Source organism: Lepidochelys olivacea (genome assembly GCF_965140295.1).
Source record: "Lepidochelys olivacea isolate rLepOli2 genome assembly, chromosome: 3".
NCBI lineage: Eukaryota > Metazoa > Chordata > Testudines > Cheloniidae > Lepidochelys > Lepidochelys olivacea.
In genome coordinates, this window is record NC_140413.1 from 196,162,016 (window position 1) to 196,177,103 (window position 15,088).

At 46.2% G+C, this 15,088-nt stretch overlaps 1 protein-coding gene and 1 long non-coding RNA gene across 2 annotated transcripts; one reads left to right on the forward strand and one right to left on the reverse strand.

The window, feature by feature from the left end:
* Positions 1-656: 656 nt before the first annotated feature.
* Positions 657-10,550, reverse strand: LGALSL (galectin like). The gene is made up of 5 exons (XM_084622276.1): positions 10,219-10,550; positions 9,431-9,502; positions 9,222-9,310; positions 8,605-8,782; positions 657-6,777 (listed from the first exon to the last, which is right to left on the reverse strand). The coding sequence occupies exons 1-5, from the start codon at positions 10,468-10,470 to the stop codon at positions 6,634-6,636; spliced, it is 735 nt and encodes a 244-aa protein (XP_084478402.1). The 5' UTR covers positions 10,471-10,550; the 3' UTR covers positions 657-6,633.
* LOC311517429 lies at positions 9,888-14,854 on the forward strand. Its single transcript, XR_014710693.1, has 3 exons — positions 9,888-10,071; positions 14,057-14,152; positions 14,434-14,854. It is a non-coding gene; the product is annotated as an uncharacterized lncRNA (long non-coding RNA).
* Positions 14,855-15,088: the final 234 nt, after the last annotated feature.

Consider the following 15,088-nt stretch of genomic DNA (forward strand, 5'->3'; position numbering starts at 1 on the left):
CCCCTTGAAATCAACTGGAGTTTTGACAATAACTTTAATAGTAACAGTATGAGACCTTCAGGCCTGATCTGGGCCCATTTAGGTCAATATGAAGACTCCCAATTGAGTTCAGGGGGCACTGAATCAAGCTTTTAATCAGCATCACTCATGTCAAAAGTTGAAATATTGTAGGGTTACTTCTCTGGCATAGACCCAGGTGTCGATCCTGCAGGCTTTACTCACAAAAGTAATCCTTATGCATGAAAGTATTCCCACTGAAGTCCACAGGACTACATGTGTGAGTAAGGACTGCTCATTTGGGTGATGCTTTAGAGACTCAGCCCCCTAAATCTTACAGCCAAACATCCATATAGAAACCCTGCTGTCCTGGCATTAAGAGCTGAGTCATGCTCATCTTACATTACTTGATGTCAATGGGAATTTTGCATGAGTAAGGCAAGTAAGATTTGCCCTTAAGAATGTGACCTGACTGTCCAGGATGGTGCATTTGAACTGAAAAGTTGTTTCACCCAAGCAGCTATCAAAGCTGCAGTCTGGAGCCCCACACTGCTGTTTTAGTAGGGGAAGAATCTAGAAAATATTCAGAGGATGACGTTTGAAAGAAATGAAGAGGCTGTGTAATTAGAATAAAGCATCCAGGTAAATGACACCACCAATTAATGGTTTCATATTTTATTCTTATTAAAAGTTCATTATCAAATTGGCACAACATAAAAATAGATTTGTGGTGAACAATACATATTATTATTGCCAGATCAAATCATGCATACCCCTTTTTAAAATCAGAATGTAACTTACGTGAAGCTCTCCACTGTGCTCACCTCCAAACCAGCATTACTGCAGAACGGAAAGGCTGTGCTTTCTAATGGTTCTATTCAAATACATACGGCAGGCAAGAAATATTCCCCATCTCATACTTCAAAGTAAATTTAGAAGAATAAAATACACCTATAAACTGATGCTCAAACTTTGTATGTTTCAGGTCAGAATAATAGGACCGGGGTGTAGAAGATAGAAATATCCTCATTCCTATGGACCTACTCCCACTCAGGTCAAAGAGAATTTTGTCATTGACCTCAAAAGGAAGAGGATACAGCTCTATGCTAACAGACAGATCCAATAGGTCTAGCAATAGAAACTAGGGAAGATGTGTAGTTATGTGGGCATTGATTATTTTGATGTTGCACACAGTGCTGATCATCATACAGCAGGCAATCCCTAGTTACACTAATTGTATTTTTCATACAAGTCACTGGTTGCTGGGAGGAGCCGAGAGGGTGTATCAAAGCAAGACAAAAAGTGCGTACAGCTCATTTTTCCCCCATTTGGGTTGGCCCTAGTTATGAACGCAGATACAACTTTTCTAATTAATTGTGTAGCTGAGATCAGAATCTGGACCTTTTTCTTTAACACATCACACAAATGGCACAGCTCAAGTTTCAAACACATAGCTGAAAACAGTTTAATCAAACAGAAAAATATACACCTCTCACCAAGGAGTAATCTTTCGTTTTTCTGCAAAAAGCAGGGAATTCATTGCTAGAGTTCAGTTTATCTTAAGAAATTAGAGTTTGAAATATTTGTTTGCACTCTTTAGAAAGCGGCAGGGGAAGGGATACCCAGATTCTGCCTTGGGATGTGTGTACGCAAATTGACCTATAGGGCCAGATCCTCAGCTGGTGTAATTGGTGAAGCTCCACTGAAGTCATGCCTACATATACCAGCTGAGGATCTAGTTCATATATTTTCAGGAGCTGAGCATAGGTATCCAAGGTCAGAATTTGGCCTGTAATCACCATCAGCTGAATTCTGATGTGACTTACACTGGTGAAATACCATTGATTTCAGGAAAATTCCTCTTGATTTCCACCTAAGTGCGAGCAGACTCAGGGCCCATGGTGCTGCAGTTCTCGATATAGAAAAGTCAGTGTCACTGACCTAAGTGATCAAGGTACCGTGCACTATGGGTCTGCTTCTGGAGCCATTTGGCACATGGCGCTCCCATGGATTTCAATGGGAGGCCCATGCAAGGAGCAGCTACAGGCCCATGTCAAATGTACCATATGACTGTCAGCATTACAGACTACTGCACTAGAATGGCTACCATGCTTTTTTTCCCTAAGTTATCTTCTTATTTACCCTCAGTCCCTGTTTCAAACAAGGAAGCTAGGAATTTAAGTAAGGTCAGGTCTTCCAAACTTAACACATTCTAAAACTAGCCTCAGGGACATTTGCGCATGTCCTTCAAACATACCTTCTCAGAAAACTCAGCTTAACTCACTCTCTTATGCTTTGGCAGGCTGTGGTACAGAACTTGAACTCTGCCTTTGAGCTTACACTCCATTAGCATTGCAATACAGCGTGCTACCACTGTGTTACTAGAAAGCCAGTGTGATGGCCCCATGGTTCTCATTTCCTCCTTGTGCACAATTTTAAATAATGGAAGATAAAATCTCAACCCCGCTCCTACACATTAAGAGTAACCAACAAAAATCTCCGGGCCTGCCTCTCCATTCGGATGCACCAGCTTCATTGAGCTCAGTGGCATTACAACGGCATCAAACTGGCATAGCAGAATGGTGAATCAGGCTCTCGCTCATGCCACATGCAGTATGTTCAAAACAGCCCTCAAGCAAGACGTTTGCTTCAAGCAGACTTTACAGTGAATTGGTTTCGTGACACCGCATATTTTTACAAGCTGGTCATGGAAACGAGAGGAAATTCAACATCTCACACATAATTTGGAGGTTCACTTACACAACGCGAGAATATTTAGTACAAACCGTTCTTCTAGTTTAGTGCAAATATCTTTAACTGTGACATAGAAACATTAGAAGACACACTGTAACATTTTACGCAACTTAGCCAAGAAAAAGCATTTCCGTGAAGTATTTTCAGAGAAACACTATCTCTACATAATGCTGAAGTATTTCAAGGCTGTTTCTGAGTAGGCAACATTCTCATTCTCAGTAATGAAATCAGGTTGTGTTTTATCACTGCCAATTCCAAACGTAACAGTGTGGATTTTAAAGCTATACTAGTTAAGAGGATAGCATCTACTCCTATTGGTATTTTATCACTCGGGGCTTTATTCAGACTGGCTTTCATCCAGACCCAAGCTTTGCAGCATAGTCCCATCTCTAATGAATACTCTGCATTTTCCTATTAAGTCACATAAGGGCCTGGTGATGTATTTGGTTCTAAAGCTTACTGAACAGAAACATGTAGGGCCTGATTCTTGTCTGACTGATTCCACACATCAATTAGTTAAGAGTAGCTCCTCAATGGAGTTAGCTTGTATAAATCCAGTCTCCAGTAAATCAGAATCTGGCGCTTACTTACATGCCATCTCCAGTCTTGTTTGATTCTTTATAGCCTGGAACTGACCAATGCAAAAAATGAAAAGGCTTCCAAGTATCTACCAAAGAGACTAATGGGGATGGAAGCCATAACTGGGACTTCCTGGCAGGTTTCCTCAGCATTAAAGGCTGCAGATCTTTATGCTAAGTTAAGTCCAAACATACTATAAATGTGTTTATGATCTTCCGTCTCTCTGGGCCTGCTTCTAATCTCGTACCAGTGTAAATCAAGAGGCTAGCCATAGAAGTCAATGGAATTATATTAGGCAAGACTGGAATCAGGCCCTACTAGCCTTTTCCTGGGACAGAAAAGTATAATATGTTGTAAAGAGGGACTTGAATGCAGTTGAGAGCCATAAAACAGTAGCTTATAAGGGACTGGTATAGCACTAAGAGCCATATAAGGGTGGGAGAGTTGGATGGGCCACATCATGGAGTCTTTTGATCCACACAGAGCACCTGTCATGGGCATGTGCTTTGCACTCTCTGGTCCTGCTGCTGGTCTGTACAGGGCTAGTGCTGGGTTACAGCAGACTGGGGGCTGCTCTAACTTATACCAGCTGCAAACAGTCCCAAGGGGCAGAAAACGCAGTGAGAGATCAGCTTAGCATAGCGGCAGCCCAACCAAGCCTCTTGTCCCCAGCTATACAAACAGTGGGGACGGGAAGTGGCATAAGAGCCCAGAGCCAGTGGAGGTGCTATCAGAGGATTGTTCTTTCTTTGGTGATAGCCTCCTTGGGCCAGGTACACGAGCATTCTGACTGGATTCTGCTGGTGATATGGCACAAAGTAGCAGCACCACCCCAGAGAGCCTGCCCCTAAACATTCAAGGTTGAGAAGATGCTGGACCAGTTGGCTACTAATGTATCTTCCTAAGCATAATTCATCTTCTACCTGCATCTGCCTTGCAACTATAAACAGTTTCAAAGCTGGAGAATAATCCAGAGGTTTCATGTAAAAGCTTCTTTTCCTAGTATTTTATTTTTAAGAATATATTTTTGTATTGAAACACGGCCAGCATTCTTAACATATTTGAAAATGACACAGTCATTTCATTACTTATGTATCTGTGTAAAACTGATAAAAACAAAGCAAGACAGGAACATTTCATATCAAGAATCAACCTGCAATACAAACAGAGTCCATTTTACATATAAAGTCACACACCAGAAAAAAGTCATCTGAAAATAATATTTGGGCTGGTTTAAATGGGGGGAGGGCGGGGGAGAGGAGAAATCACAAATTCAAAGATAAGGCTAAAACTCCATCTTTAATTTGTACTGTATGGCTAGGGGCGCAATCCTGATCTCACTTGCACCAGCAAAACTCCAGACTTTAACAGAGTTACTTTTCATTTACATTAGCGTAAGTGAGATACGAATCAGGCCTCTATGTTTTTAGCTCATATGGAGTCTCATCCGAAGGCCACTGAAGTCAACAGAAAGACTCCCACTGACTTTAATAAGAGTTAGATCAGGGCCATAATTGGAATTTTGGCTCACTGTCTAAGGCTTCCTGATTCAGGGCCAGATTAGCTCAAAGGGAGGGCAAAATGAACTGATTGACAATTGGTGTTCTATCCTCACTCTGGATGTTTCAGTTTTGGTTGGCTTAAACCAGATCTTTATCATAAGTTTAACATAGTTCAGAGATTATTCTTCCTTTTTTTTTTTTTGTTTTATGTTGTGCTACAAAAAAGGCTCCAAAATACATGTCTTAAAAAAGTCCCTATAATACATGTTTTATAAATTGTCTAAATAAATGTTTATTTCACAGACTAGAACATCTCAAAAAGACTTGTTGTAGTCCATTGTGTACATCCAAGGAAAAGTGTATGAAGTCCTAAAGAAACTATGAAAAGTTACTGTGTTCATCCGTAGTGTAGAGCAGTTACAGTGTTTAGAGAGCTACACCTATTACTTAAAAAGCTATTTGGAAAACTTATTCAAGTGCAGTAGCTGATTTTCAAGTGCTAATAACTTGGCTGTCCACACACTATTTTAAATTTTAATACCAAAGATCAAATTCTGCCCTTCGATGCGCGCAGAGAATTTCCCACTTACCCCCAAAAGACTAGTGCCATTATGAACTGATGGAAACAGAATTAAATTCTGCAGGCTAAGATCCAAAAAGCACAACTAAACCTACAAACCTTCTATATAAAGATTTTTTTTTTAAAAAACTGCTTTAGCTCAGACTTAACATTTACAGCAAAGTTATAAAGTCCTGAAAAACAGTCTATAGTGAATACACGAGCAGACCCCCTACCTTTCTGGGTCTACAGGGGACAATTAGAATGTAACCGACCGTTCAGCAAGACACTTGTAGTGCTTCAATAATGATATGTCAAGTTTACCCAAAGAATCTAAGACATTTGTACATTCAAAATACTTATACTTTGCTGTTCTTAATTATCAGTAAAATTGTTCATTTTTACTAAGAATACATACAGAGATGAGTATAAATAAACAAACTACGGGTAAGCGTCAAAAACTGTATTAACATTCATTTGTGCAAAAACTTGTAACAATCTACATTCTATGCAAATACCCTGACTAAAATATACAAGCCAAATCCTGAAGCCCTTACTCAGTTTTTGCACAGTCCGTGGGCCAACTCTTCCTCTGGCATAAATCAACCTAATTCCACTGAAGTTAATAGAACTATGCTGATTTACATCAGCTGAGGATCTGCCCTCTTCTTTGGCAAAACTCACAGAAATCAATGAGAATTGTGCTCAACTAAAGGACTGAAAGTTTGATCATGAGTCATGACTCACTGAAGTCAATGGGAGTTTTGCCATTGATTTAAATAGAGACAGGATCAGGCCCTGGATAAGGACGTCAGCATTAGGCCCTGTTTTGTGCTACACTAATCCACTTCAGTGCAGAAACTATTTGCAAAACAAAATTTTTTTTTTAAATCGCTGATCAATAGCTGGCTTTAGCGCTTGTTTCAGAAATTGCCTTTCTCTGAGAAGGTTAATAGCTGCTACAACTTATGACAAGACTGTAAATCTTTCTGAATCCATTCTAATTTGATTATCTTGCATGGAGGGGCTAGTCTGTTTGAAGAAAAATGGCTCAGTGTCTATAAATCAACAGCTTTCTTCAGTAGGATAAATATCAGTTCAATTCATCAACATATTCTTTACTGGACACAGGAAAGAAACAGTGAAGCTTGCCTATAATAGTTGTGTCCAAACTCAGCTGTCATTGATCTTCCAGATAGAAGATTCACCTGAGCCAGTTTGGAATCTACAGTTTTCACTAGGTCAGCCAAGTTTAGTAAGACGAAGATCTCCATTTATCTTTATTGTGTCAATTGCTGACAGCGTTTCAATACGATGGTAAAAATCAAAAAGCTGATGTCCATCCACAAATACTCTAAAACGTGGGTGCTCACAAAGTATTTCAACCTGTAAAAAATAAAAATGATGAACCAGGTTCACAGTGTAACTGGAGTGCTTCATTTCCCAGGGCACAAATGTCACTCAGTTATTCTTTACATAACTGTTGGCCATTTTATTACTGAAACACCATGTACCAGTGAGGGTATCGTGGCCAAAGTCTGCTTTCCATTACTCTCATACATCTGGAGTTACTTCACAGAGATCACTGAGGTTACTCTAGATGTACAGTAGTACAGTCAGAAGCATATTGGATCCCAGTCCTATTGTTCTGCACACAAAAGTTCCACTGACTTCAATGGGAATTCCCAGTTTGGAATAATGGCAAAAACAGGCCCCATATGCTAAGTAACATGTAATTACAGAGGGATAGATCATGCCTCCAGGGTCACGTGTGGATTTCTACTCCCTCCTGTGCAGAATAAGAAGTAGGATGACCAGACAGCAAATGTAAAAAATCAGGGTAGGGGTGGGGGGTAATAGGAGCCTATATAAGAAAAAGACCCAAAAATCGGGACATCTGGTCACCCTAATAAGAAGGGTAGTTGCTTCCACAGCACTACCCTTCCCTTCAAAGGATTCTCTGGGTGTTGAAATTCATGAGAGGGGAAGAGATTAGGGACTGGTTAAGCTGGAGCAGGTAAGGGATAGTACCGTACTGGGTGTGCCTGGGGTCAGGGAAGGATGCACATCATCTCCCCCTACTGCCCTATGGAGACACCTTGAAAAAAGTGATGTAGCCTAGTGCTGAATCATCTGTTCTGCACAGCATTGTCCATGGTGATTACTCACATTTAAGGGAATCCCTAATCTAGCTGCAGTCAGAGGGAGTCATGGAGCCATACTGCCAGGAAGCAGGGATGTGAGATTGCTGGGGGCACAGAGTAGGTCCATATGATCCTGGCCATCCATATCTGGAGAATCTCCAGGGATCTGTGTCTAATCAGGATTTTTAAAGCTTAACAGGAGCAAATAAAGCACCCACAGGCTTTCTGGGGCCTTGTGCAAAATCAGACAGACAGTGCCTGAAGCATGCTTCCATAATCTACCCCGTGTGGAAGACTGTTAGCTTTTTGGGTTGGAGGACGATTATCTTGGGGCAGGATGGTTTGGCAGTTGGTCAGAGTTGGCATTTGTTTTGGGGGTCAGACAGGCTTTATTACTAGGGAGAGGAGCGAGGCCTTTTCTGGATTAGCTGCATGGAGAAGGCAGCCTGCCTGCCTTTCTTCTCTGTGCACTTTGAGGTTGCTGAGAGCAAGGCCCTGTGCAGAGGCATTGTTTGTTGGCCACGATTAGCAAAGATGTCTTCATATAATCATAAAAATTAGAAATGGGAAAGTATATTAGGTCAATCCAGTCCATCTCCCTGCCAGTGCAGGATTGTTCAAACTGCTACATCTTTACATTGTATAAGATTTTTTTTAACTCCAGGGTACAGAATTACTAATGATATATATATATATTTTTATATATATTTTAATCTATTAACACAATGGGCCAAAATCAACCCTGGCGTAACTCCACTGGGGACAAACAGTTACACCAAGGCTGAATAAAGCCCTCTTTAACTATAAAAATTACAAACACTATGTCCACTATGATTTTACAGCCTATTTGGGAAAATATTCTACAGCTGCAAGTATGAGCATATGCATGAAAACACACAACAGCTGATCAATACTTTAATGCCTTTAGGTCTGTTAGTTGTTACCGTAACAGAAGAAATTCTTGTACCTTAATGTGATTTCTGAACATGCACACAAAAATGTTTTGCACGATCACATCAAGTAACACCTTGTCAAATATGATGTATACTCTTCGGCTGGTGGTACTCACCCTAAATGGCTGGTCTGGAATAAATGGAAAGTAAGGAATCGATGATTGTTCTTCGCCCCATTCACCAGATACACAAGAGTTTCTGAGGAACTGTTTGTCTGTAAATACAGCTTTCAGTTCAATGGCTACATCTGCAGGAGGATCTTCTGATTCCCCACATGTCAGACTGATGTCAAAGCTGAAATAGGAATAAAATGGCTCTCACTCGCCAAGAAAGAAGCAAACAAATCCAAAATGCAGCAGCACGCCTGATTTCTACGCTTATTCAACAAGCCTATCTGAATTTGTAACGGGAAATGGCTAGTCCCCAAAGTTGAGAAAGGGACCATGACACAATATACACTGTGCTCCTATATTATTCTCTAAATTGTGTCCTCCTTTAAAATGTTGGGAAACAAAACGATCCTTTTAAGAAATGCCCCCTCTATGGGTCAAAGGAGAAATCAGCACTCTATAATCTCTGATAAAAATAGCTGTCTTCAGAAATGATGGATGTTTTTTGGGCAAATTCTCATCATGGGAATGTAGTACTTTCTTGGAGCTCTTCATTGGGAAAATGCAGACAGGACTGGAGCAGCCCTGCCAACCAGAAGCAAGCTCTGCCTCTGTGTTATTACCTCTCAGGGTTGAGATCCACCATGCCCATAACTAAGACCTTCTTTCCTGGCCTCATTCCTCCTTTGATGTGTCCACAAAATGGGACGATCTGGAAAAGAACAGCTGGGAATCAGAGGGAGGAACCCTCAAGCTGGAAACAGACTGGGCCAAATCCAGACCACAAGCACAATTATAGAAAAGGGAAGGGTAGCAAGTCAAAACAATTTACCAGCCGTGGAAAATACACATCTGCTTGCACTGGAGATCCCAACGAGTTGTTTAAATGTCCGTCCTCTATTTTCTAAAGAGGAAACAAACACACACTGAGACAGAGAAATCACTGCTCCTTCTGTGCGTTTATTACTGAGCCTGCCTGTGACTGGGACGGTCTGCAGCAAACAACAGCTTGGGAAAGTCTCTCTGCAGCTTGCCAATTTAATTTCAAGTCACCTCCTCAATATGGTCCATATTCCGAACTCCTTTGCAAAACAAAGGGTGTTTCCTGCTCTCCGAGGGTGCTTCTCTTAAATTCCCAGCAAGTGCTCAGGCTCAAATTCAAAAGCCAGATGTCGAGCCCAGGCAATATTTAGCTATGCACACAGTGTGTCCCCCGACCCCGCTCCTCGCCCCTACCAATGCCCAGCTGCATGCAGGAGCATTCACACGCACCCCAGGATCGTCCCTCTGGAGAGATGGGGGAGAGGGGAAAGAGAGCCACACAAGGGGATGGGTTACCTCCCCCCATTCAGCCCTCCAGCCCAGCCACCGCATCCGCCCTGACCACAACACACGCCTAAGCCGCAGCCAGCCTGGCCGGCTCACGGGCGGGGGGGCTGCTGCTGCTGCCGCCGCGGCGGGCGCTGCTCACAGGTATGCCGGAGACACGGCGGCCGGCGTCCCGAGCGGCGCTGGGCGCCCAGCGGCTCCGTCCCAGGGGTGGGGGCGCTGCATGGCCCCCGGAGCGGAGCAGGGCAGGGCAGGGCCCCCCCCGCAGCAGGCAGGAAACGGGCCACTTACCAGCGCGTCCCTCTTCGCCACCGATCCCGCCATCTTGTTGAATCGGTGCAGTTGTGAAGGCGCAGGCGGCCGGTGCGGGGCCGGAGCGGGAAGGGGGGCGGGCGCGGGCCGCAGCTCCGCGCAGGGCTGACCCGGCCGAGGGAGGGGGCGGGGGCTCGGCGCTGGACCCGGAGCAAAGCCCGCCGGCCCGCGTGCAGCCAGGCGGGCTGGTGCCGCAGCAGGGGAAGTGGCAGCGGCGGCGGCAGGCGGCATATAAAGCCCTGCCCCGGCCGTGGGGCAGCCCGAGGGCAGGGGCCGGGTGGGGACTCGGCGGGGTTGTTGCAGCTTGTTCCACTCGCCTGGCTCTTGACGCAGAGAGTCGGGAGGGGGCCGGGGGCCGTGCGGCGAGCTGGGAAGGGCAGGCGAGCAGCTGAGAGCCAGCGCCGGGCTCCCGGGGGCCTCCTGCCTAGGATGAGGCCCCCCTGGAGAAGGGGCGCTTGGTTCAGCTCCTGAGGGAGAGCGGGGGCTGGATTTCACACGCTCCAGCGGTCAGGGATGGGGGCCTCACGTTGGGCCCCGCCCCCAACCGTCTCCTTTGTCTCCTGGGCTTCTCCCAAGCCAAGACCCCGAATCTGAACACCCTCCAACCTGTTATGGCCCACCTCTGCGCCTGGGGTTGGGCCAGAAGTTTGCAAATAGCCCCCGTGTTTGTACTGGGCCACATCAAAAGCCCAGATCCAAACGTGCCTCGAGCTTTGGGGTCTCGGAAGCTGGGATTCCGACGTTGTGGCTTCTGCGCAGGGTCTGTCTACACTAAGAAATTAGGTCGAATTTATAGAAGTCGAATTTTTAGAAAGCGATTTTACACAGTCGGTTGTGTGTCCCCCCCCTACTTAAGACCATTAAGTCGGCAGAGTGTGTCCACATTACCGAGGCTAGCGTCGACTTCTGGAGCGGTGCACTGTGGGTAGCTATCGCACAGTTCCCGCTGTCTCCGCCGCCCATTTGAATTCTGGGTAGAAATCCCAGTGCCTGATGGGGCAAAAACATGGTCGCGGGTGGTTCTGGGTACCTGTCGTCAGGCCCCTCCTCCCTCCCTTCATGAAAGCAACGGCAGACAATTTTTTCGCGCCTTTTTTCCTGGGTTACCCGTGCAGACGCTATACCATGGCAAGCATGGAGCCCGCTCAGCTCACCGTCACCGTATGTCTCCTGGGTGCTGGCAGACGTGGCACTGCATTGCTACACAGCAGCAGCTCATTGCCTTGTGACAGCAGACAGTGCAGTATGATCAATAGCCGTCCTCGTTGTCTCCTGGGTGCTCTTGGCTGGCCTCGGTCTGGTTGGTCAGGGCACCTGGGTGGACATGGGTGCTCCTAGCAGACCTCTGTAAAGTCTGTCAGGGGTGCCTGCATATAAATGGGAGTGACTCAGGCAATTCTCTTCTTTAAGTTTTGTCTAATGGAGATTCAGTCCTGCCTGGAATATTGGCAGAGGGATAGCTCAGTGGTTTGAGACTTGGCCTACTTAAACCCAGCGTTGTGAGCTCACTCCTTGAGGGGGCCATTCTGCCTCAGGCTGCTCTCCCAGCCAGCCTAGCCCTTCCTCCGTGAAAGCAACAGCCGACAATTGTTTCGCACCTTTTTCCATGCGGGCGCCATATTGCTGTCAGCACTGTCCTCCAGCATTGCTGCTTCCACTGCCACTCTGCTCTCTCGCTCATGCCATACCACGGCAAGCATGGAGCCCGCTCAGATCACCGCGGCAGTTGTGACCATGCTAAACACCACGCGCATTATCCTGCAGTATATGCAGAACCAGAACCTGCAAAAGCAGGCGAGTAGGCGGCGGCAGCGTGGTGAGGAGAGTGATGAGGACATGGACACAGACTTCTCTCAAAGTACGGGACCCGGCAATTTGGACATCTGGTGGCAATGGGGCAGGCTCATGCCGTGGAATGCTGATTCTGGGCATGGGAAACAAGCACAGACTGGTGGGACCACATAGTGTTGCAGTTCTGGGATGATTCCCAATGGCTGCGAAACTTTGGTATGCTTAAGGGCACTTTCATGGAACTTTGTGACTTGCTTTCCCCTGCCCTGAAGTGCCAGAATACCAAGATGAGAGCAGCCCTCACAGTTCACAAGCAAGTGGTGATAGCCCTCTGGAAGCTTGTAACGCCAGAGAGCTACCGGTCAGTCGGGAATCAATTTGGAGTGGGCAGATCTACTGTGGGGGTTGCTGTGATGCAAGTAGCCAACGCGATCACTGAGCTACTGCTATTAAGGGTAGTGACTCTGGGAAATGTGCAGGTCATAGTGGATGGCTTTGTTGCAATGGGATTCCCTAGCTGTGATGGGGCGATAGATGGAACGCATATCCCTATCTTGGGACCGGACCACCAAGGCAGCCAGTACATAAACCGGAAGGGGTACTTTTCAATAGTGCTGCAAGCACTGGTGGATCACAAGGGACGTTTCACCAACATCAACGTGGGATGGCTGGGAAAGGTACATGACGCTTGCATCTTTAGGAACTCTGGTCTGTGAGAATGGCTGCAGCAAGGGACTTACTTTCCAGACCAGAAAATAACCATTGGGGATGTTGAAATGCCTATAGTTATCCTTGAGGACTCAGCCTACCCCTTAATGCCATGGCTCATGAAGCCATACACAGGCACCCTGGACAGTGGTCAGGAGCTGTTCAACTATAGGCTGAGCAAGTGCAGAATGGTGGTAGAATGTGCATTCGGACATTTAAAAGTGCGCTGGCGCAGTTTACTGACTCAGTTAGACCTCAGTGAAACCAATATTCACATCGTTATTACTGCTTGCTATGTGCTCCACAATATCTGTGAGAGTAAGGGGGAAACATTTATGGCAGGGTGGGAGGTTGAGGCAACTCGCCTGGCCGCTGATTACATGCAGCCAGACACCAGGGCGGTTAGAAGAGCACAGTAGGGCATGCTGCGCATCAGAGAAGCTTTGAAAACCGGTTTCATGGCTGACCAGGCTATGGTGTGAAAGTTCTGTTTGTTTCTTGGTGAAAACCCGCCCCCTTGGTTCACTCTACTTCTCTGTAAGCCAACTGCTCTCCCCTCCCCCCTTTGATCACCGCTTGCAGAGGCAATAAAGTGATTTCATGCATTCTTTATTAATTCATCACACAAATGGGGGGATAACTGCCAAGGTAGCCCAGGAGGGGTGGGGGAGGAGGGGAGGATGGAAGTACAAGGCCACACTGCACTTCAAAACTCCTTGAATGCTTGGGCAGTCCTCTGGGGTGGAGTGGTTGGGTGCCCGGAAGCCCCCACACCACGTTCTTGGGCGTCTGGGTGAGGAGACTATGGAACTTAGGGAGGAGGGCGGTTGGTTACACAGGGGCTGTAGCAGCGGTCTTGCTCCTGCTGCCTTTCCTGCACCTCAACCATATGCCGGAGCATATCAGTTTGATCCTCCAGTAGCCTCAGCTTTGCATCCTGCCTCCTCTCATCACACTGATGCCACCTCTCCTCTCGCTCGTCCCTCTTCTCCTCTCACTCGTCCCTCCTGTCCTCACGTTCATTTTGTGCTTTCCTGGACTCTGACATTGTCTCCCTCAACGCATTGTGCTGGGCTCTTCCAGTGTGGGAGGCCTGCATGAGCTCAGAGAACATTTCATCATGAGTGCGGTTTTTTTGGGCTTCTATGATAGCCTCTGGGACGGAGATGATACGTGGAGTGATGAAACGTTTGGCGCTGTGGGAGGGAAAAAAGGGAGATTAGTCTTTAAAAAGAGACATTTTAGAGAACAATGGGTAGATTCTTTCACGGTGAACCAAGCTGTTAACATTACATAGCACGTGTGCTTTCTTTACAAGGTCACATTTTGCCTCTTATATCGAGGGCCTGCCGGTATGATGAGAGATCACATGCAGGGCCGGCGGGCAACAGAATTTGGCTTGCAGGCGGACATGGTAAGCCACCGTCTTTTGGCTTCTTTAACCTTCCTAACATGTGGGAATGGTTTCAAACAGCAGCGCCCTCCTTTCACATACCAAGCACCTGTTGGGTTGGCCCTTTAAAAGGGGTTGGCCATTGAAAAGGAGGGGTTGCGATTTTCAGGTTAACGTGCAGCACAAACCCAACTAACACCCCCCCCCACACACACACACACCCACACACAACCAATTCTCTGGGATGATCGCTTACCCCTCCTCCCACTGCGTGGCTAATAGCGGGGATGATTTCTGTTCAGCCACAGGTAAACAGCCCAGCAGGAACGGCCACCTCTGAATGCCCCCTTAATGAAATTCCACTATTTCAACCGGGTGACCATGAATGATATCACTCTCCTGAGAATAACACAGAGAGATAAAGAACAGATGTTGCTTGAATGCCAGCAAACACCAGGACCATACGCTGCCAGGCTTTGTTATGCAATGATTCCGGACTACGTGCTGCTGGCCTGCCGTGGTAAAGTGTCCTACCATGGAGGATGGAATAAGGCTGCCCTCCCCAGAAACCTTTTGCAAAAGCTTTGGGAGTACATCCAGGAGAGCTTCATTGAGATGTCCCTGGAGGATTTCTGCTCCATCCCCAAACACATTAACAGACTTTTCCTGTAGCTGTACTGGCCGCGAATGCATCCCAAGTCTTCAGGGCAAATTAATCATTAAACACGCTTGCTTTTAAACTGTGTATTACATTTACAAAGGTACACTCACCAGAGGTTGCTTCTCCGCCTTCTAGGTCCGGGAGCCCGCCTTCGGTGGGTTGGGAGGGTACTAGATCCAGGGTGAGAAACAGTTCCTGGCTGTTGGGGAAAACGGTTTCTCCGCTTGCTGTGCTTCAACCTCCTCCTCATCATCGTCTTCCTTGTTCCCTCGTAGGCTTGCCCTGAGCTCCTTCAG